General features: G+C 46.6%; 1 protein-coding gene across 1 annotated transcript; it reads right to left on the bottom strand.

Annotated features, from left to right (window-relative positions):
• Positions 1–315: 315 nt before the first annotated feature.
• Positions 316–6,457, bottom strand: LOC115643893 (cytoglobin-1-like). The gene is made up of 3 exons (XM_030547904.1): positions 5,899–6,457; positions 1,929–2,160; positions 316–800 (listed from the first exon to the last, which is right to left on the bottom strand). Exons 1-3 carry the CDS (start codon positions 5,991–5,993, stop codon positions 672–674), a joined length of 456 nt encoding a protein of 151 aa, XP_030403764.1. The 5' UTR covers positions 5,994–6,457; the 3' UTR covers positions 316–671.
• Positions 6,458–22,543: the final 16,086 nt, after the last annotated feature.

The following is a 22,543-nucleotide window of genomic DNA, read 5'->3' as shown; positions in this document are numbered from 1 at the left end:
AGGTCTGACCTTTGTTTACGACCGTGAAGGGATGGGTGGTCTTATTTGGCCTGATGATGACTATCACCCCATACTTCTGGAAATCTCACCATCCTTGCACATGCCAATCTGGTAACTTCCCTCATGGCTTCTCGGTAGTTAATTGCTCTCACACCTGGAGACTTTCACTCGGTATTTCACAAACAGGGCAACTGGAGAAAGAAGCACCTCTCATATCACTCCAAAAATGATGCCTTCAGGTTGCTGACCAGAGGATGAGATGCTCTGAAAGGGAATACTGCTCCATCGCTCAAGGGATGGAAAGATGGGAGGTGATAGGGAGGTTTGTTCCTTTCTATTCTAGTAGCAGGTGTTGTGATGAGTCTTCCACCCAGAAGTATCTACCTTACAATGTATTACATGGGCTTTTAAGATTATTGCTAATTTACATACATATTGACTGAAGAATCAAACTGAGGCATCTCTAGGTGCAAAGTGCATTAAGATTGGTTGGTTGCCTTTGATATATATGCTTTTATTTTCCTATATGTATTTATGTTCCTATAGTCATGTTGTTAGCTTTTCCTCTTTTTTTCTTTGCTCTCAACTGTGGCTGGAAGTTCAAAATCAGTGATTCAGTGCTGAGTCTTGGTGCTGGTGAGAGGCTTTAGGAGCCCAGAGATGGCACTTCCTCACCAGCCAGCTTCTTTGTAGGCATTGTTCAGACGAGTGCAGATTTCATTGGTCACCTTCTCAAAGGAAGCCTTGCAGTCTCCACCATATTTCTCCTCCATCAGTTGCAAGATAATGTCACAGATTATCTAAAGGAGAAGGAGGGGTGGGAGGGAAAGAAGCAGACTGTGTGAACTCTCTCCATTCTATCTGTGAGTAAGAATTGCTATTTGTCAGTTGGTTCCTCCTAATAAGAAAAAAGTTGCCTGATTCTTTTTGGAGAAGGGAAAGGGACACAGAAACTGCTTTGCAATGTGTGGCATTGAGAACTGGAAATGGGTAATGAAAATGAACTGTGGTGGAAAACCCACTCTACACCATTACCACTGTTTGTTTAAATCTATCCCATATCTGATGGATTGATTTAGGCCACACTTGTATACGTAGTCCTAAGAGCATATGAATTGCTATATAAGATAAATCAGCAGGACATCTAGTCCATTATCCTGTCTGTGACCAGTATTAGGCCATGTCTACACTACCACTTTGGTCAGTATAATTTATGTCACTCGGCTGTGAAAAAATACACCTCTGAGCAACATATGTTAGACCAAGAGATGCACCAGTGTAGACAGTGCTATATCGAGAGAACTTCTCCCTCTCATCTAGCTATTGCTGCCTGTGGAGGTGATTTTACTGTGCTCACAGGAGAGCTCGCTCCCATCAGCATAGAGTGGCTAGATGAGCAATCTTGCAGTGACACAGCTGCATTGGTGCAGCTGTGCCACTGTAAGCTCTCTAGTGTAGACACGGTCCTGATGTTTCAGCATAAGGTGCAAGAAACCATGTACTGAACAATTATGGAATAGCCTGCCCATAAGGCAAGCTTTCTCCTAATCCTTCTCATTTACTAGCTGTCTTATGCTCTGAAACAATAAGGGTCTTTATCTCTTCTTAAGTATATATGTAATGTCATTACAATACTAACCTACTTCCTAGGCAAGTCTTGAGATTTAATTAATGCTACCAGAATGCTTTGAAGGTTAAAAGTTCTATGTACTTTCTATATAGTACTATATTACAAGCCTGGGTAATGTGATGCAAGGGGATGTAGGGATGGGGGAATGGACACTACTGGCAGCACATTTGTCAGTTCTTTCTGCAGCCCCAAATGCATAAGCATCCTCGAAGCTGATTGACACCTGTTCTATCTCACAGGAAAGATGTGCATCCCAGTACATGTTGGTTCATTTGAGAGGAGAAGTCTGCTGACTCACCCTAAAGTTCTTGGGGTCAACCTTGAGCTGCACTGCATGTTTCTTGCCCAGTGGGTTCACTATCCCAAGGAAAGCATCAGTGCTGTCGAGGTGTTGGACCAAGTCATTGATGGTGGTGAGGACCCTCTTGCCATGACTCCTGACCTGATCTGACTGTTCCATCTCTTCGGCTGTGCCCATCCCTTTAAAGTGGGTGAAGTAGGACTTGGTGTCTGGGTGTTCTGTAAACATTCTGCAGGGGTTGGAGAAGAATACAAGACAATTGAGAGACTTTTTTTTTCCTAATGAGCTGAGCACTGAGGCATTGACACTGGTATAGCTTCATGTTCAAGACCTTGTCTCATGTACTTCCTTGACTTCTCTCCCTAACTATAATCATCACTTGCTCCCTTTTCTGTGTCAGCTCTGGCTTTCTCTGGCCTTCTTTCCTAGCAAGTCAAAAGCAGATCCCTGCTAACTCCAGACCACTATCCTGTAGTAATCTGCCATTACCTCTGCTTAGCCACCTCCAGGATTTTTTCTCGTTAATTAAACTTTAAAACTTGCTCAGAATTCTGCCAGCCAGAAACCCAGTGACCACAATGATGCTTGCTAACACTAAATGCTCACAGCCTACCCGTTGTATTCTCCTCCTAGCTAGTTTCACTCATCATTTAACAAAAGTTTGTAACAGAAAATGCCTCTAGAGTGTGAGGCCAGGAGACACATTCATCTTCTGTACCTGGATTAAAATTCTACCTTGTCCAGTTTGCTCACTTAAATAGATGATTTATAAAACAAATAAAAGCTGAAATTCATTGGAAATTAGGAATTCAGTCCCCATCAAGGATGTTGCGAGAGCCTAAGAAGATGTAAACAGAGAATCCAAGTGGTAGGCTCTTCCCCTTATTTAATACACGAGTAGATGGAGGGAACCCCTAGTATAGGATTTGTTAGCCAACTCTTTATTCGGGGAAGGCCCAGACTGCAGTTTGCTGCCCCCCTTCAGATGGGTAAGTGTTAAGTACCACTGGCATCATTCACTCAAAAGATGGTTTAGACTGAAGTCACCTGTGAAGGAAATGAGGCTTCTTTCTATAATCCCATCCAAAGTTTAGTGGCACCTTGGCAAATCATGTAAGAAGAAAATATTTCCCTCGCTGGAACAAACTAATTATTTATTTAGTCTGGCTGTAGAAAGTGCCAAACAAGATTCCCTGGGCAGAAGGGCTTATGGTTTAAAGGGGTACAAGTTAATACACTACAGAGCAATGAAATACAGAGCTGAAGTGGAAGATGGTCATTGTAATTGAAATGCCTCACAGACTAGCAGCTATATACATGCAGTGCAGCTATATACATGAGAAGTGACTCTAAAAATGGCATTGTGTGGTTCTAGTTTTGCGATTCAGTGACTATCATATTTTATAGGTAAAGAGGTTTTTTTTTTATTTTCCCAAAACTTACAGCCCTGCAAGTGTAGCCCAGGATCTGATACTAAAGCCAGGACTCCTGGCTTGGGCATCATCACCAGTAAAAACAAAAAAAAGTCTGCAATCAGATGTTAGTCAGCAATTGTGCAGATAGTGCATAGAAAGGAACTGCAGATGATACTAAACTACTCAAGATAGTTAAGACCAAAGCAGATTGTGAAGAAGTTCAAAAAGATCTCACAAAACTAAGTGATTGGGCAACAAAATGGCAAATGAAATTTAATGTGGTTAAATGTAAAGTAATGCACATTGGAAAAAATAACCCTAACTATACATACAATATGATGGGGGCTAATTTAGCTACAACGAGTCAGGAAAAAGATCTTGGCATCATTGTGGATAGTTCTCTGAAGATGTCCACGCAGTGCGCAGAGGCAGTCAAAAAAGCGAACAGGATGTTAGGAATCATTTAAAAGGGGATAGAGAATAAGACTGAGAATATATTATTGCCCTTATATAAATCCATGGTACGCCCACATCTCTAATACTGTGTACAGATGTGGTATCCTCACCTCAAAAAAAGATATTCTAGCACTAGAAAAGATTCAGAAAAGGGCAACTAAAATGATTAGGGGTTTGGAGAGGGTCCCATACGAGGAAAGATTAAAGAGGCTAGGCATCTTCAGCTTGGAAAAGAGGAGACTAAGGGGGGATATGACAGAGATATATAAAATCATGAGTGATGTGGAGAAAGTGGATAAGGAAAGTAGTATTCCCATAATACAAGAACTAGGGGTCACCAAATAAAATTATTAGGTAGCAGGTTTAAAACAAATAAAAGGAAGTTCTTCTTCACACAGCACACAGTCAACTTGTGGAACTCCTTGCCTGAGGAGGTTGTGAAGGCTGGGACTATAACAATGTTTAAAAGGGAACTGGATAAATTCATAGTGGCTAAGTCCATAAATGGCTATTAGCCAGGAAGGGTAAAGAATGGTGTCCCTAGCCTCTGTTCATCAGAGGATGGAGATGGATGGCAGGAGAGAGATTACTTGATCATTGCCTGTTAGCGTCACTCCCTCTGGGGCACCTGGCATTGGGCACTGTCGGTAGACAGATACTGGGCTAGATGGACCTTTGGTCTGACCTGATATGGCCGTTCTTATGTTCTTAATAGAATCCAGCTCATTCTCCATGAGCTGTGTTGGCTCAGTAGAGCTAACAGTAATAAAAAGTGCTAAATCTTTTACAGTAAATACCACAGGGAACAGATCGGTTGAATGAGACAGCATCATTTTTAAAATTATATCTTTTCTGGCCTTAGTTGTACTTCACAATATTCTAGGATAGAGAGGGAAAGAGCTTTATATACATTTACTGAGGCTAATGCAGGCATTCGGAGTGGTGTCAGAGGAGGAAGGAGTGAGTGAAAGAGACACCAGAAACGGTAAGGAGTTGCACTTGGGCAGATCCATGGTGGGTTTATACGAGTGGGTAAAGGCAGAGATGTAAATGCCAGCTGAGTTATTGGGTGCTTTGAAGATGAAAAGAAGACATTTGAATTTTTGGAAGAAGGAGAGAAGCAAGTGTTAAGATTCTAGAGGAAAAGATCCAAGGAGAATGAGACTAGAAACAAAGCTATTCATTATGTAAAAGGAGGTCAGTAATGAGAGCAATTTCTGTGGAATGAAATAGGTGAAAGCTAGATTGGAAAGGGTCAAGGAGAATTGAAGGAGAATTTTTGAGGACATAGAAGTAAACAACTCATTAAAGGAGTTTAGAGGGACATAGGATCTGGATTCTGTTCCTGGTTCTATCACAGATTAGTATGTGGACTAAGGAAAGTCATCTGCAAATTTGACACCATCAGCTCAGGATTGAACAAAGACTGTGAATGGCTTGCCAATTACAGAACCAGTTTCTCTTCTCTTGGTTTTCACACCTCAACTGCTAGAACAGGGCCTCATCCTCCCTGATTGAACTGACCTCGTTATCTCTAGCTTGTTTGCTAGCACACATATATATACCTGCCCCTGGATATTTCCATTACATGCATCTGAGGAAGTGGGTATTCACCCACGAAAGCTCATGCTCCAAAATGTCTGTTAGTCTATAAGGTACCACAGGATTCTTTGCTGCTTTTACAGATCCAGACTAACACGGCTACCCTCTGATACTTAAGGAAAGTCAGTTAGCTTTCTGTTTTGTCTGTCCCATTGTTAGCTGCTTATGGGACAGAGTGAAGAGGAGTGTCTGGCTAGTTGGCCTTTTCTTTTATACTGTTCATTATTGTATATATCTCAGTTATATCTCTTCTTTTCAAATGAAATCATTCTAGTTTCTTTCATCTTTTCCAGCCCATTTCTCCACACTCCTCTTTTACTTCTCTGAACCTCTTTTGCCTCATCTATTTCCCACTGAGGTGCAGTATCTATACCTAATAACGTTTCAAGGCAAGGAATTGTGCGAAGTGCATCAGAACAAGTTCCTAGCATGTAGTTCTCTCAGTCTTCATTCCTCACCCGTTTGGCTAGCAATGGAATAGGATCTTTCTTTACCTGACCAGGACAGTTGTCCCATTGTCTTCAGCATTGGCATACATCTTCTCCCAGGCCCCACGAGCCCTCTGCACGTCTGCTTCAGAGAATGCCATGTTGAGATTACAGTGCAGTGAGGTGAGAGAGGAGGGATAGGGAGTTGCAGATAGTGTTATTTGTGCTTCTGCTCTCTGTTTCAGAGCTCTCTATATACTGCCCTAGGGATTTAAGGGCTTTTGAATGGGTGCTTTGTTTCCATTTCAGTCAGTCACATTTCTGCAGGTTTTAGTGCTGTCTAATCACCTCTAATCAGGAAAGGAGGTTACCATGTGGAGAGGAAGAGATAGCATTCTCACTGTGAAGGCAGGGGACCACAGTACACAGAGAAGAGGTCTTGCTGCGAAGGGAGGGGAGGAAGAAGAGTAGTTGGGGTTTCAGTGGGCAAGGATGGGGTTTGGGCTGGCCTATCCAATGGCTTTTCAGCCATGGCAGTGTGTCCATTTTATTCCATAAAGACACTCCCACACTGCTGTGGGTATCAGAGTTGTAGAGTAAGTTATATCTTCAACCTCTCACTCAGTATCTTTGTGGCCACTTTTCCAAGTGACAGGCCCAGCACCTTCATGTCTCTGAGTGGAATCCTGAGATTCACCCCATCTTTAGACTGGGTCTCAAGGCTACAGCACACCTGTTACCAACCATGTTTCCTCAGACGGTCCAGTTGGGTTTGGCCCCTGCTATAGACTTCCCTTCAGGAACCATGAACACTAGGTAAACACAGTAACACCCAACAACTTCTTCAAAACAAAGTATTTATTTATCCATAGGAATGTTGAAATCAGGGAGAAAAAGGCCTGCAGGAAGGCATACACCCACATAATGCTTAGCATTTCCCCCCAAACTTAGGGAGCCATAAGAGGAGGGTCAGTGTCTCCCCAGCAGTAACTCTTCCTTTGGACACTCTCAGCTTCAGGGCTCCGGCTTTTAACTCCTTCCTAGCTTTGTTTCCTTTTTCCCACTAGGATTATCACATCACCACCACCACTTGGGGTTACTAGTGAGCCTGCTGAGCAGAGCCTGGTGGGGGAAAACCTGCAAAGGCATTGATACCTGTAGTAAGTATCAGTGATTGGGCTATCTGCAGACCTGCAAAAACCAACCAGAACTGATTTAACTCTTTGCACCCATACAGCAGATAGCATGGTATCAATCAAATACAGAGGTATGCATACTATCAAGGAACAATAGATATCTGCAACGTTCTTCACAGAGTGTCCGTGAGCCTACACTGATCCCTTTCTAGCATATGCCTGACCTACCCACTCCACTCCATAGCATCTGTCACTGTCAGAGCAGTGACCTCTCTGTCATCGGTGATGTAGACAAGATGCTTTTATAGTTCTTTGTGGTTTGATCATTCCATGCTGGCTACTTTTATAAGGAGGGGATTTTTCTCAACTCATCTGTTGCTGAGAACTGGCATCTGAATCAAACTCTACTAATCTGGCCATCAGCGCCAGCTCCCTATCTTGGCCTTTCCCAGCCCAAGCCCTCCAATTTGAGGGATACAGAGTCTCTGTAGTCCTGGTCTGAACATTTTTTTGCCTATGCTGCTTCACCTTTGTGATGGTGTTGGGTCTAAACTTTTGGTGAACTTTAGGGAGCCAAAACACACCCAGACTGGCCGTCTCTGCATAATCCTTTCTGAACCCTTTATCGAACAAAGCACTGACCTGCAAACTACTCATGACACCCCCTTTCTCAAGTAGCCATTAGCCTTTATCTCTATGCATTTACTTGTTAAACTTGCTTTTCCTGTAAAATCTTGATTGATTATGCATGACCATTATCTTTTGTTAATCACTTTGTTTACTTCTGTGTATGAATATTGATGCTCACCCCTAATAAAGGCGCCACACTTATTCTAAAGCTTTTGGGATATTGTGAGCCCGTTGATCAACGCATTGGTGTCTGGTCTCTGACAGAATTGTGTGCCCATACCAACTCCGCACGAACTCGGGTGCTGGAGAGGTGAGTGAGGACTTGCTTTATTACCTAACAATTTGGGGGCTCGTCCGGGATTCCTTCTGGTGCGGTACCTCTGCCCAGTGGTCAGACCACTCATATATGAATTGGCAAGGCGCCACAGGAGATTTCTCCCAGCCAATTCAATATTGAGGGGTCGTGTATTGGACAGCAGGGTAAACGCCAGTTGGAGGGCTCCTGTCAGACACCATGGGTCAAGGGACTAGCGTGCCTCTTGAGAGTCCGTTGGGGATTGTAAATAAGTTATGGAACGAAGGGAAACTCCCAGTACAGACAGGAATGTCTAGGAAGAAATTGTACACACTATGTGTAAGGAATTGGACTGGATATACCGCGGTATTGGCCGACCCGGAGATGAGGTGGCCTTCGTATGGCTCTTTCGAACAGGCTGCCTTAAGAGGAGTAAAGAGCCAGATCGAAAAAGACCATCCGGGACAGTTATGTTACTGGTTTTGTTGGGACACAGCAGCAGAGCTGTGGAAATCTTTAAAAATTATGGCAGTCAGGTACTCTCCCGAGAGTGAACCCCCTCCAGGTTATTTCGATGAAGGGTGTAGACCACGGCGTGTTTTGACTCGTCAGCTGGTCCCCTCTGCACCTGCCCCTATTCCTCCGCAGGGGGACTCTCTCCTTGTAGCAGAGGGGAATCTGCAGGATACCAGATTGGAATTTCTGCAGAAGGATGAGGAGGAAATGGAGGGGCAAACCTCGGGAGGAGTAGTTACTAGGCTAATGTCCAAGCAGGTACGGCAGGGTGCATGCCCCCCCCGAGGATAGCCCAGAGGATGTCTCCGTCAAATCTCTTGCGAGTAATAAATGTATAGTTAGAGAGATGCCTTTACAGGTGCACGATCAACCTTATATGGGCAATGATGGACGGTTACAACATGCTAGTATTGTGGAATATAAAGGATGGCTAGAATGGGACTTGAAAGAGTGGGGACAGTTGTCAGGTCTTTTGGGGAAAATCCCCGAAAGATCATAGAACTTCTAGAAAGATTGTTTTTAAGTTATAATCCTACTATACGGATGTGGATCAGTTGTTAAGTAGAGTTTTGACCGGAGAGGAACGTAGTAGATTGTGGATGGCAGAAAGGACATGGGAAGATAGCAATGCAGTTATCTTACTTGGATGGATAGGCGGGATCTGGCCGCTGGCTGGAATCCCCTAGGCTGGACTCAGCCAAGGCTGACTCAGCTGCGAGCAGATAGAGAGCGATTGTTAGAGAGACTCAAGGAAATGGCTCGCCGCTCGCCTAATCAGGCTAAGTTCATGCAGATTCGGCAGGAATCTGATGAGCCGCCCAGAAAGTTCTGGTCGAGGCTATTGGAGGGGGCCCGAATGTTCACTCAGATGGATCCTGAGAGAGAAGCAGACCACCCTACTCTTATTTCATTTTTTGTGAATCAGTCGGTGCCCCCTGTAAGGGATTACTTCTTAAAGTTTCGCCCTGGTTGGGGAGGTGAGTCAGTCACTTCAGTGTTGGACGTAGCTGATTTTGCCTGGGAGAAGAAAGGGAAAAGTAGTAAAAAGAAAGAGAAAAAGGAAGAATATAAGCTGATGGCTTTAGCTTTTCACGGCGGTGTTCGAGGCAAAGGCCGTGGCCGTGGCAGGGGATTCCAGGGTGCTCGGGGAAGAGGGTCCTGGCGACCCCAGCCATCAGGAAAATTGTTTTCAGTGCGGACAGCCTGGTCACTTTAACGTGAATGCCCCTGGGGACGCCCAGAGGGTCTGGTTGCATCCGCAGATGCTTACACAAGTGAGGAATACACCCCTGCACCACCAGCTCAGCCCATTCCCCAGGCCTGGATCAACTACGGGAAACAGCAGCAGCCGCAGCAAACTCAGCCTCCTCAATGACGGTACCCCGGGGGCGAAGGCAAACAATGTGATGGTCTTATTCCTTAATGTCTTTAGCCGGCTCCTTTCTCACTTTCTCCCCTCCCAGCAAAGAGCCTCGTTTAACCCTTTCAGTCCAGGGACTGCCTGTCTCTTTCCTCATTGATACTGGGGCTATTTTCTCTCTTTTAAATCATGCCCCCTCTCCCTGGCTATCCTCTGAGGTTAAAACTGCGACTGGGGTGGAGGGCAACCCACAGTCTCTGGAACTCACTTTGCCTTTGAATGTTGTTTATGCTGATAAATGTTTTCCTCACCGTTTTCTTTTTTCCCCAGCTTGTCCGATCCCTTTGATGGGCCGGGATTTACTCTGTAAGCTTGAGGCTACTTTAACCTGCACTCCTGAAGGGGTAGGATTATTGATGACAGTGTTAGGAGATTCGGCCCCTACTCAGGGTAATTGGGAAACACCCCCCTCTCTCTCCCCTGACCTCATTGACTTGCCTTCAACCCTCTGGGGAATTTCTGACACTGATGTTGGCCTGCTCCTTTCGGCAGAACCCGTAAGGATTCAGGTGAAGCCTTCCTTAACCCCCCCGTCAGTCACTCAATACCCCCTGTCGCTGGAAGCCCGGGGAGGGCATCCGCCCCATTATCGAGGGATTTCATTGCACAAAAGCTAGTCCGCCCTCAGCGCACTCCCTGTAACACCCCTATCCTGCCTGTCAAAAAGCCTCCTAAAAAGGACGGAGACCTGTTCGTTGGCGCTTTGTACAGGATCTACGAGTTGTTAATCAGTATGTGGTCCCTCTTCATGCAGTAGTTCCTGACCCAGCTATTATCATCAGCCAAATCCCCTGGGATGCTGAGTGGTTCACTGTTATTGACTTAAAATCAGCTTTTTTTCAGCATTCCTGTGCACCCAGACTCTCAGTATCTCTTTGGTTTCACCTGGGAGGGACAAAGTTATGTCTGGCAACGACTTCCTCAAGGCTACAGAGGACAGCACCACGATTTTCAGCCAGTGCCTCCCGCCACGACTTGGAAGGTTTCACCAGTCCGCAGGGATCCACATTGGTCCTATACGTAGATGACATCCTATTAGGTAATCGCGAAGAAGCTGCCCTCCGCATCGATGGTAAGGCACTTTTATTATACCTACACACCAGAGGCCACAAGGTAGACCCTAAAAAGATTCAGTGGGTCTCACAGAAGGTCCGATATCTGGGCTTCCTGTTAACCCCAGAGGGAAGACAGATGGACCCAGCCCGCATAAAGACTATTCAAAACTGCCCCTCTACCGAACACCAAGAAACAACTTCGAGGTTTCTTGGATTAATTGGCTTCTGTCGCCCCTGGTTGCCATCCTGCGGGGAGTTAAGCAAACCGCTCCACCGACTCACTGCTAACCTTGCTCCTGACCCTTTGCAGTGGTCCCCGGACACTATTAAAGCCTTTCAGTTACTCAAGGACAGTGTGGCCTCCTCCATGTCTCTCCGCCCCCCCAATTACAGCAAACCCTTTCACCTTTTTGTCCACGAGATGGGCGGAATTGCTAGTGGTGTCCTTACCCAGCTGAGCGGGCCCCACCATTTCCCGCTTGCTTTTTACTCTCAGCAAATCGACCCTGTCGCTCAGGGAACCCCATCCTGCACCCGGACTCTGGCAGCAGCTGCCCTGCTGATCACAAAGGCAAAGAGCCTAACCCTGGGTCATTTTACCACGGTTTGGACCTCTCATGCCTTGTCAGCCCTTCTGCGTAGGGGCACAACCCAAGTCTTTTCGGCCCATCGTCAGCAACAGCTAGAGGCCAAACTCTTAGAAGACACTAACCTAATTTTTGAAAGGTGTGGACCCCTTAATCCAGCTACCTTGCTTCCTGACTGCCAGTCCTCCAGGATCAGCACGACTGTGTGGAAGTAGTTTCCAGGCATCTTACAGATAAGGGACAACCTGTTTGACGTGCCACTGGACAATCCCGATTGCATCCTCTTCTCGGACGGAAGCTCTTCTATGTTGATGGCAAGCGTTTCACAGGTTATGCTGTCACCTCTGAATGGGACATTCAGAGGCCGCCTCACTGCCAGGCAACTGGGGAGCCCAAGCCGCTCGAACTCTATGCCCTGGCCGAGCTTGCCAGTTGGCCGCTGGTAAGACCGTTACCATTTTTACTGATAGCAAATATGCTTTTGGAGGTTGTGCATTGTCATATCCACCTCTGGAAGTTCGAGGTTTCCAGACAGCTGCGGTAAACCCATTCAGCACCTCCCCCTCATCCACAAGCTTTGGACGCCCTCCAAAAACCCTCTGTCCTGGCTGTAGTTCACTGCTGGGCCCATACTAAAGATAGTAGCCCCGTTACCCGTGGGAATGCCCTGGCTGACGCCTCCGCCAAGAAGGCTGCCACCCTTACCTTTAGCCATGCCCACATTGGCTATTGCAACCTCCTCCTTTACTCCACCGCACCTCGTACCAGTACCCGCTGCTGAACTACCAATCGTGGGAGATCTCGGGGCCACTCTGGTCAAAGGGACCTGGCTTATGCCAGATGGCCGAGCCTGCCTCCCTCGCTCCACATACCCCGTGGCAGTTCGCTGGCACCATGATAAAGGGGGTCACTACGGCACGCACGCCCTCGTGGACACTATCGCTCGCTTTTGGTATGCTCCAGGCATTCAACCCTATTGCCTATCAATAGTGAAGCATGCAGCACATGTTCAGCGTAATGGACCTGCTACGCCTCTTAACAAAATTAAGGGTGGAAGACCTCCGCCTGCTGCTCCATTTCAACATCTTCAATTGACTTTGCAGGATATGCCAAAGGCTCTTTGGGAAAAAGCACCTCCTTGTTTTGGTTTGCCCTCTGACTTCCTGGGTCGAGCTTTTCCTACTGCTAATTGTACTGCTGCCACAGTGGCGAAGATTCTCCTTAGAGACATTGTACCCCGTTTTGGCATCCCTCTTGTGCTCGACTCAGATCGCGGACCTCACTTTACGGTCATGTCCTTGGCCGTTTTAGAACAAGGACTGGGCATTTCACACTCCTTTCATACACCCTATCACCCCCAGTCTAGCGGGAAAGTTGAGCGTATGAATAGGGAACTTAAGTTACATTGGCTAAATACTGTCAGGAAACAGGATTAAAGTGGCCTCACGGTACTTCCCTTGGTCCTGTTTCACTTCGTACTCGCCCAACCCGCGCATTGGGATTAATCCCTTTGAACTGCTCTATGGACACCCCCCTTTTCAAGGTGGGGCACTACCACGGTGCTGATGTTTCACTATTGGGAGGGGATATATGACCGCGTGTCAGTTTCTCTCCCTACAGGCTCGCCTCCATACCCTTTGGAAAGCCTCGCAGTTTTCCCAGGACCGTGCCGCTGGAGGAACAAATCCACCCGTTCCAACCAGGGGACTTCGTCTGGGCCAAAAGTTCGTTCGTGATGACACCTCCAGCCAAGGTTTACTGGACCCCACCAGGTTCTTTTGACAACCCAGACTGCAGTGTTCCTGGAAGGACGCAAATCTTGGATCCACCACTCCCACGTCAAGCAGCCGTAGAGGACCACAGTGACGGACCCAGCAGCTCTTGTCACCACTGAGGACACTGCCTTCGACCAGTGGACCAGCTTACCTCTCTCAGACATTAGACTTAAATGACTCGAAAAAAATGAGAGGACCCTTTATTCTGACAACTGTATGTTTTTTATGCTTTTTTAGTTTATTTCTGTTATGAAGATAATGCTTTATTAGATATTCCCACGAGGTTAAAACTCGTATTTTAGGAAATAGAAGTGATTGCTGGGTATGTACTCAATTTCCAGTAAATGCAGCACAGGGACTCCCCTTCACACCCATTCCCCTAACCACTGCTAATATGACTTGGATGCCACCAACTAGAATAAAAAAATCCAGTCCAACCCAATCTTACATGGGACAAAACAGGGAGTGCCAATTAACAAATATCTCAGGGTAACCAATCAAACAGGATCACTGTGTTTTGTTAAAGAAAAGGGTCAACTTTGTTGGGAACAAGTAAATGCAACAATATTTTAATGGCACCACCTTTAGTTAAAAATCTTGGCTTCAAGCCTTGCGCATCCCACTTATCCCATATGTGGATCCCTCACCCCGATCCAACCTTTTCAACTTTTTCATGGAGGGGCAGGTTTTCAGAGTCAGTTTTTAAAAAGCCCTGCTCAGATCTCGAGGGTGTCCAACTAATTGTTAAAGGATACACAATTGCCTTCTACAACTGCTCAAGCAGTACTACACTGCCCTTTGAGGACAACACTACCACATTGTGCCTCTGCAGTTCACACAACGACCCCTCTGCGTTACCAGGGGGAACAGTGGTACAACGGGTGGTGGGTTACCTCCTACTTTGAGAAATGGAATACCCAAACGCATTATATGGAACATACTGGTGTGTGCGGGCCCCAAGGCTTATTATTTTCTCTCCCCTGATTGGGCGGGGTCATGTTATTTTGGCATGGCTAGCACCGCCTTCTCGCATCTCCCTCACTCCCCCTCATTTTCCCCACGTTCGTAACATCCGTGAACTGCACAGAGATATTAATCTCCGTGATGGTTTGTCCTGGCAGCGGTGGGTGGTCACACTAGCTAAAGGGTGCTATCATCCGTCTACAGGACTATTAGAATCTTGGACCAATGAAACTGCAACCCTATTTGAAAATCAGGCCGGGGAAATGTCCCAGCTGCGCCAGTTAGCTTGCAAAACAGAATGCTTTAGATATGATGTTAGCAGCCCAGGGAGGAACTTGCGCCCTCATAATGAAGAATGCTGTGTTTTTGTGTAAATGACACCTACTCTGACACTTTTCAACGTACCAAACCACCTAAGGGAAATGGCTAAAAACTACTCTCTGGCAGCCACCTATGATTGGTGGGGAGCCTTATGGAATTGGCTGCCCGGACTTGGGTGGGTTAAAACTCTTGGTGGGTGTTGTTGGGGCCATAGTTAGTCCTTATAATACTGTGTTGCTGTATTCAGTGTGTCCCCTCCCTCATAAACTCATGTAAGTCAGTTTATTCTTTTTCCCCCCTTCAGCTAAAAGCCTTACTCTCTTCGAATTGGCCCAGGCTGAAATTGCCAAGCGGCCCCTTGAGATCTTGAAATAGGGTGTAGCTTTTTGATTAATAGTTATCTCAAAGCTACAAATGGAGGAATGTTGGGTCTAAACTTTTGGTGAACTTTAGGGAGCCAAAACACAACCCGACTGGCCGTCTCTGCATAATCCTTTCTGAACCCTTATCGAACAAAGCACTGACCTGCAAACTACTCATGACCCCCCCTTTCTCAAGTAGCCATTAGCCTTTATCTCTATGCATTTACTTGTTAAACTTGCTTTTCCTGTAAAATCTGTAGATTATGCATGAACATTATCTTTTGTTAATCACTTTGTTTACTTCTGTGTATAAATATTGATGCTCACCCCTAATAAAGGCGCCATACTTATTCTAAGCTTTTGGCTATATTGTGAGCCCGTTGATCAACGCATTGGTGTCTGGTCTTCGACAGAATTGTGTGCCATACCAACTCCGCACGAACGCGGGTGCTGGAGAGTTGAGTGAGGACTTGCTTTATTACCTAACAATGGTACCTCCCATAAGGCTTATGGAAATATGCATTTGAATGTATATATATAAAATAACTAGAATGTGTGTTATACTACATACGCCATGTATTCATATCTCTTCAAAGGTTATGATCTATTGAATCCATTAATCCTATTTGTATGCATGTATCATTTTGTATTTGAAGTTATGACTATTGGCTACATACTGTTGATTATAAGTAGCGGTAGTGAGCAGTTGGTCAGTTCCTGAGAAAAGACTATTCTCAGTAAGTGCCCCATCAAGAAACACTTTAAGCAAAATGAACTTGGAGACGCCCATCCACATCTGAGTTTCCCCAGGAATGTGGTTGGCTGGTAAGCAACTCATGTCTGCATGGACAGGTGACTCCAAAAACTCCATCTTGGAGCTGGACTTTGCATGGAAGTGAGGAGAGGGTCTCCACCCACAAGAGAAAGTCTATTTAACCTCCCAGGAGACCCATCTATTTTGTCTTCAGCTGGCTAAAGAGAGAGGCTCTCTATCCCCAGGATACTTAGAAGAAACTGGAACAAGGGCAATGACTGCAAGGGCTGTGAGTGATTGCTGAACCCAGGCTAAAGGACATTAGTCTGTAAAAGGGAGCATTCTAGAACTGGTGAGCATCTTATCTGTATTCAGTTTGATCAGACATAGGTTTATGCATTTTGGTTTATTTTGCTTGGTGACTTACTTTGTTCTGTCTGTTACTACTTGGAACCACTTAAATCCTACTTTCTGTATTTAATTAAAATCACTTTTTACTATTAATTAACTCAGAGTGTGTATTAATACCTGGGGGAGCTTTATACAGGGTTAAAACGGATTTATTTGGGTTTAGACCCCATTAGGAGTTGGACATCTGAGTGTTAAAAGACAGGAACATTTCTCTTAGCTGCTTTCAGGTAAACCTGCAGCTTTGGGGCAAGTAATTCAGACCCAGGGTCTTTGTGGGAGCAGATGGGAGTGTCTGGCTCAGCCAGACAGAGTGCTGGATTCCCAGGCTGCCAGAGGGAAAGCAGGGGCAGAAGTAGTCTTGGCACATCAACTGGCAGCTCCCAAGAGGGTTTCTGTGATCCAACCTGTCACAACCTCCTTGAAGGCTTTTTATGGTGATGACCATCCATATCAGTGGGAGGGTTGTACACAGAGCTCTGGAGTTCTTTGCTGCTGCTGTTTGTTTAATCAGAGAGGGCTACTGCTATCCTAGGCACCACAGTTCACCACAGTCCTGACTTTCCAGCACTTCTGCTGTTCCAGTGCTCAGATCTCTCACTCAACTTTAGTAATTCATCTTAGTCCTGCCTTGTAGGAACACTGCTTTTCCAGGCCTGCCCCTCAATACACTTTCCCCTTACCTTCTAACTCTCCTGTTATTCCAGTCCTTGGTGGCTCCTGAACTGAGCAAATATAGAATTATGTTCTACCATGTTGTAGGTCGGCAGTATGGGCAAACATCTGCTGGAGCCTAGGCTGGGATTACCTGACCCTTTTCATTTATACTTTAGTTCTATCTTTGAAGGCACATCCTTAGAAGTTCAGGCCACCACTGCCTGAGCTCACTGCACCCCCAATGGGCCATGTAATTCTAGCACAATAGGAAATTACAGCATTGAAGATCCAGAGCATACGTGTTTCTTTCCCTTTCCTTACTCTAATCCTGTTGGTTACAGTTATGATCCTCCTACATGGCTCCCTAAGAGGTTTGAAAGAAAAAAAAACCAAAACTGATGAACACAGTTCAGTGCAACCTGCTCAGGGTAAGGGGGAGGACAACTGAGGGAGACAAGTGTCTGACAGAAACCTAACGTGAGGTGGTAGAAAGAGATTGTAGAAAGAGAACAGAGGCTAATTATTCTATTAGTCACTTAGAGCAGAATAGGAACACACGGGGCTTAAGCTGCTGCAGGGTAATTCAGGTTAAAGTCTAAGAGAATTTTTTTAATGAAGAAAAGTTCAGGAAACAAAAACGCTGCAGCAGGAGGTGGAGGAAACAATGTTTCTGGAGCTATTCAAATGAGGGACAAAATCCTGTGTATAAGGGATGATTTAGGGGGAGGAAAGGAACTGATCCTACCATGATAGCAAGCAAGGTATTTCAGCATGTCTGGTGTAATACAGTGACATGGATCTGGCATCATAAACAAAAAGAAATAGTAGTTCCAAACACACAGCCAGCAGCCTTAGTGTAGATGGGTCTAGATACTGCAGTGATGGGTGCATTAGTAATACCAACAGAGACAAAGTAAAAGGTGCTTAACCAAGCAGTGAACCAGGGCACCAGCACTGAGGCTGTTACAGCCCAGGTCTGGGATTCCTTATTTTCACATGTTGCACTTTCCAAGAGTCTTCCTCCATCTCAGGCCTGCTGAAAGGCATCTTCAGTGCCTGCCTGGTAAATTCATGCCAGCTCAATTCATTGGCGGGGGGGTGGGCAAAGGTCACTTCAGCACTACTCCAGACTTGTTCATCTATATCAGCGGATGTCAGCTACCCTGTGAAGTGAAGACCTCCTCTGTCCTGCAAGTGTCTCTGGTGGTATGTGGGTATGGCGTGGAAGGGAGCATGTGTGGAAATTTGTGCACAAGGCAAAGAGAGTTGGTGTATGTAGGAGTGGAGATCCGTGTATGATGTCTGGAGCTGTGTGTAGACAGGAGTTGTGTTTCTGTACAGAGAGGAATGGGGTGTGCTTTGTGCCTGTATGGGGGTACAGATAGGTGGATTTAGAGGCTGTGTGTATATCCACTATATATGCACTGGATATCAGGAGGGGGTGGAAAGGTGTGGGAGTATGCCACATCTAAAGGATGGGAGGGGATACAGTTGTGTTGGGTAAATAATGAGGGAAGGCTCCAGCACACTGTAGATTCTCAAATGACTCCACTGAAAGTGAAAGGCCCTCCTGTTCCCAACTCCAACAAGAGCCGATTGAGGCAGAGCCTAAGAATGGGGACTTCTGTTTTCTTGTACTAAATCCTCAGCAAAATGTCCTGGATTTCAGGAAAGCTCCTGAAGGTTGCGGGGGGAGCAGCTGTGTGTTGGAATTTCTGCACCAAATAGGTCTTTGAAGGTAACTGAAAAACTAGGTCAAGGGAAATTCTGACCAACACAGGCCAGCAAGTAGTCACAAGAAGCTCAAAGGGAGGAGTAACGTTAAGATGACATGAGGTGTTGGGGCCCTCCCATGCCTTAGAACTATAACGTCCTGTCAGGATCTGGGAATGGGAGAATACCAATGTGAAGGGGGCAGTGAGGGTCTTTTAGGGCCAAAATCCTCCCTGATTACGGAAGGTTTTCTTTTTCAAGGTGCTCTGAGAGGGAGAACTCCTAAACAAGAGAATGGCACCTTCATTTTCCTTATGTTAAAGAATTAGACCTGCACAGGCATGGAGGTAGAATTTACTTTCCATTGGAATGTCTTTCATGTCATGAGATGCCCTGTTCTCAGGTTCCTGTATTTTCTTCATACTAGAAGTATTAAGTTTTTCTCTTGGTTAGAACTGGACCACTGTGATCACCTCTAGGGGAGGGGAGGACCCAGGGAGCCGCACTACAATCCCAGATAACTTCTTCCAGCGGGGGCAGGCTACAACAGTGGTTGAGTGCATAAACATTTCGCCTGAAAACTCTACAACAGCTCATCTAGACAGATACCCTTGGGGCACTTACTGTACATACCCATTGCTTTGTAGAGTATATTCCTCTTTTCTTCAGCTTGTCCTGTTCTTCTCTATCCCCTTTTTGTAGGCAGCATGTCTGAGACAAATCTTGGTTCCTAGATAGGGGTCTTTTTCCCCTTCTCCCTCAGGCCTCTGGTTACAGCCTGTGGTCCTTTTAATTTCTAAAGCGTTAGTTTGTATATTATAATTAAGGTTACGATTTAGTCACTGGTATTTTTAGTAAAAGTCACGGACAAATCATGGGCAATAAACAAAAATTCATGACCCATGACCTGTTCATGACTTTCACTATAAATACCCCTGACTCAATCTTGGGGCGGCCGCTGCTGCGAGGTGCACCTCGGGGACTGCTGCTGGCCTCCCAGGGGAGCTGCTGCTGCAGGGCAGAGGGCAACCTGTGGGGGCTGCTTTTGGGAAGGGTGGGGGCAGCGGCACCAGCTGCTGAGGGCTGCCAGAGCAGTGGTTGTTCGGGCGGTCCCTCAAGCCAGCTGCTTGGTCTGTCTTGGGGCCAGTCACACTAGCCGCTGCAGAAGTCACAAAGGTCATGGAAAGTCATGGAATCTGTGACTTCCACAACCTCTGTGACAGATATGGAGCCCTAATTATACTGTCAGCCATGACACCTCCCACAAAGATATTAGACGCTGATGTTCTGAAGAGATTATCACCTCCTCTGCTGAAACATCCTTTGTATCTCTTCAATCCATTCACTATTGTATTTATTGCTTTGGACAAACAATTTTTTATTTTCCTGCACAATTTAAAAAGTCTTTCTAAGGAGAATAGTTGTCTCCCAGCCCAGCTTTACACCTTATTTCCAAATAAAGATCTCACCCCGCACCTGCCTCCCATGGCCAGACTTTAGAATGCCACCTGCCCTTTGTCTTGTCCTAACAAACAGGCTTTTCCCTTATATTGGTCCTGGTTGGAAGTGTTTGCCTGAAGCTGGCTTGGCAAACCTTTGAAGTGACCAGGCTAACCTTTCCTTTGTAATTCCCTCTTCAATTTATATCACTTTGTATTGAATGAGCATCATGGGCAGAACAAAGGCGACTTGCGCTGCTTGTCTCAGGTGCTCTTCAGCTGCCCTCTTAATGATACTAAAATTATCCAAGGGAGCCATCTCTGTTAGTGTTATGGCTCCCCATGGTGGGGAGTGAAAGGTACTACTGTAGGTTTGCCAACTTTCTACTTCAGGGGTCGGCAACCTTTCAGAAGTGGTGTGCCGAGTCTTCATTTATTCACTCTGATTTAAGGCTTCGCCTGCCAGTAATACCTTTTAATGTTTTTAGAAGGTCTCTTTCTATAAGTCTGTAATATAGAACTAAACTATTGTTGTATGTAAAGTAAATAAAGTTTTTGAAATGTTTAAGAAACTTCATTTAAAATTAAATTTAAATGAAGAGCCCCCCAGACTGGTGGCCAGGACCCGGGCAGTGTGAGTGCCACTGAAAATCAGCTCACGTGCTGACTTCGGCACGCGTGCCATAGGTTGCCTACCCCTGTTCTACTTGCACAAAACCAAACACCCTTGCCCTCCCCCCTGCCCTGCCCTTCCTCCAAGGCCCCACCCCTCCTCTGAGGCCCCGCCCTGCTCACTCCATCCTCCCCTACGTCTGTCGTTCTCTCTCCTCACCCTCACTCACTTGCTCATTTTCACTGGGCTGTGGGTTTGGGGTGTGGGAGAGGGTGAGGGACTCCAACTGGGGGTGAGGGCTCCAGGGTGGGGCCAGAAATGAACTCAGGGTGTGGAAGGGGGTTCTGGGCTGAGGCAGTGGGCTGGGATGGGGGAGGGGGTGAGAGATCTGGGGATGAAGGGTTTGGGGTGCAGGAGGGGGCTCCAGTTTGCGGGGTGAAGCTGCGGGGTTTGGAGAATGGGACGGAGCCCTGGGCTGGGGCAGGGTGTTGGGGTGGGGGGGGTTGGGCTGCAGCTAGGGGTGTGGGCTCTGGTGAAGGGCCAGGGCTGAGGGATTTGGGGTTCAGGAGGGGGTTCTGGGCTGGGGTTGAGGGGTTCAGAGTGCAGGAGGGGACTCCAAGCTGGGGAAGGGGGTTGGGGGTCAGGCCTCCAGCTGGGGGTATAGGCTCTGGTATGGGGCTGGGGATGAGGGATTTAGAGTGCAGGAGAGGGGTCTGGGCTGGGATCAAGGAGTCTGGAAGGTGGGAGGGGGATCAGGGCAGGGGGTTGGGGTGTGGAGGGGGGAGGCCTCCAGCTGGGGGTGCAGACTCTGAGGTGAGGCTGGGGGTGAGGGGTTTGGGGTGTTGGAGAGTGCTCTGGGCTGAGACCGAGAGGTTCGGAGCGTGGGAGGGGGATCAGGGTTGGGGCATGGGAGGGGTGCAGGATCTGGGAGGCACTTACCTCTGGAAGCTCCCAGAAGCAGCGGCGTGTCCCCCTCTGGCTCCTATGCAGAGGTGTGGCCAGATGGCTCTGTGTGCTGCCCTGTCTGCAGGCACTGCCCCTGCAGTTCCCATTGGCTGTGGTTCCTGATCAATGGGAGCTGCAGAGCTGGTGTTTGGGGCAGGGGCAGTGTGCAGAGCCCCTGGCTGCCCCTGTATCTAGGAGCCAGAGCAGGAACATGCTGCTGCTTCTGGCAGCTGTGCAGAACCATGGGAGGCAGGAAGCCTGCCTTAGCCCTGATGCACCACCAACTGGACTTTTCACGGCAGTCAGCTGTGCTGACCGGAGCCACTAGGGTCCTTTTTTGACCGGGTGTTCCAGTCAAAAATCAGATACCTGGTAACCCTATACTACTGGGAGGTCAGAAGCAGAGAATCCTGAGACAATGGTATCTCTCAGAGGCTAGACACATTTATGAATAAGAATAACTTCTGCCATTACTCTAGCAAGGATGACACTTAACCATGCTGGTGCTTATCATGTTTTATGGTAGCATTGATCAACTGGGATCAGGAGAATACCTCCCCCCCAATCTATCACAGTATAGAATAAGTGCATTATGGACAGCATATTGCACGTTTCTCTGAAGTAGCATATGTTAATTATTGCCTGAGAAGGGATACTGGACTTCACTGGGCCATTGGCTTGTTCTGGTGTGGCAATTTCTTTGAGTAATGCTATAGGAAGACCAGACAGGCATTCTCCCTGTGGGTCTAACGAGGCATCTAAAGTCAGTTCCCTCACTCCTACGCCAGTAACGGAGTGGGAGCACTGGGAAGGCAGTTAACTTCCTGGGTGATCTCATGGTTAGATAACTGGTTTGCAGTTGGACTCTCCACTGTGGACTCTCCCCTGAGAGGGAAATATCGTCCCTGTTGCTGCCCTCTTCTGGACAATCACAGTAAAGAAACCTATAATTGGTATGACACATACAGAAACTGGCACATTTGGAACTTTCTCTTCTTTTCTGAGAAGGGCTGACTCCAGCTTTTTTGCCGCCCCAAGCAACAAAGCAGCAATAAATAAATAAAATTAAATTAAATTAAAATAAAGCCCCAATCTACAGCACTTTGGCAGCAGCTCAACCGT

This window comes from Gopherus evgoodei, chromosome 1 (assembly GCF_007399415.2).
Source record: "Gopherus evgoodei ecotype Sinaloan lineage chromosome 1, rGopEvg1_v1.p, whole genome shotgun sequence".
Lineage (NCBI taxonomy): Eukaryota > Metazoa > Chordata > Testudines > Testudinidae > Gopherus > Gopherus evgoodei.
This window is presented reverse-complemented; position numbering and strand designations above follow the sequence as displayed.

Coding starts and splice junctions, on each gene's coding strand:
- LOC115643893 (XM_030547904.1), bottom strand. CDS start 5,993: ATGGCATTCTCTGAAGCAGACGTGCAGAGGGCTCGTGGGGCCTGGGAG. Junction 2,161..5,898: donor GGGACAACTGTCCTGGTCAG/GTAAAGAAAGAT, acceptor CAACCCCTGCAG/AATGTTTACAGAACACCCAG. Junction 801..1,928: donor TTGACCCCAAGAACTTTAGG/GTGAGTCAGCAG, acceptor CTTCTCCTTTAG/ATAATCTGTGACATTATCTT.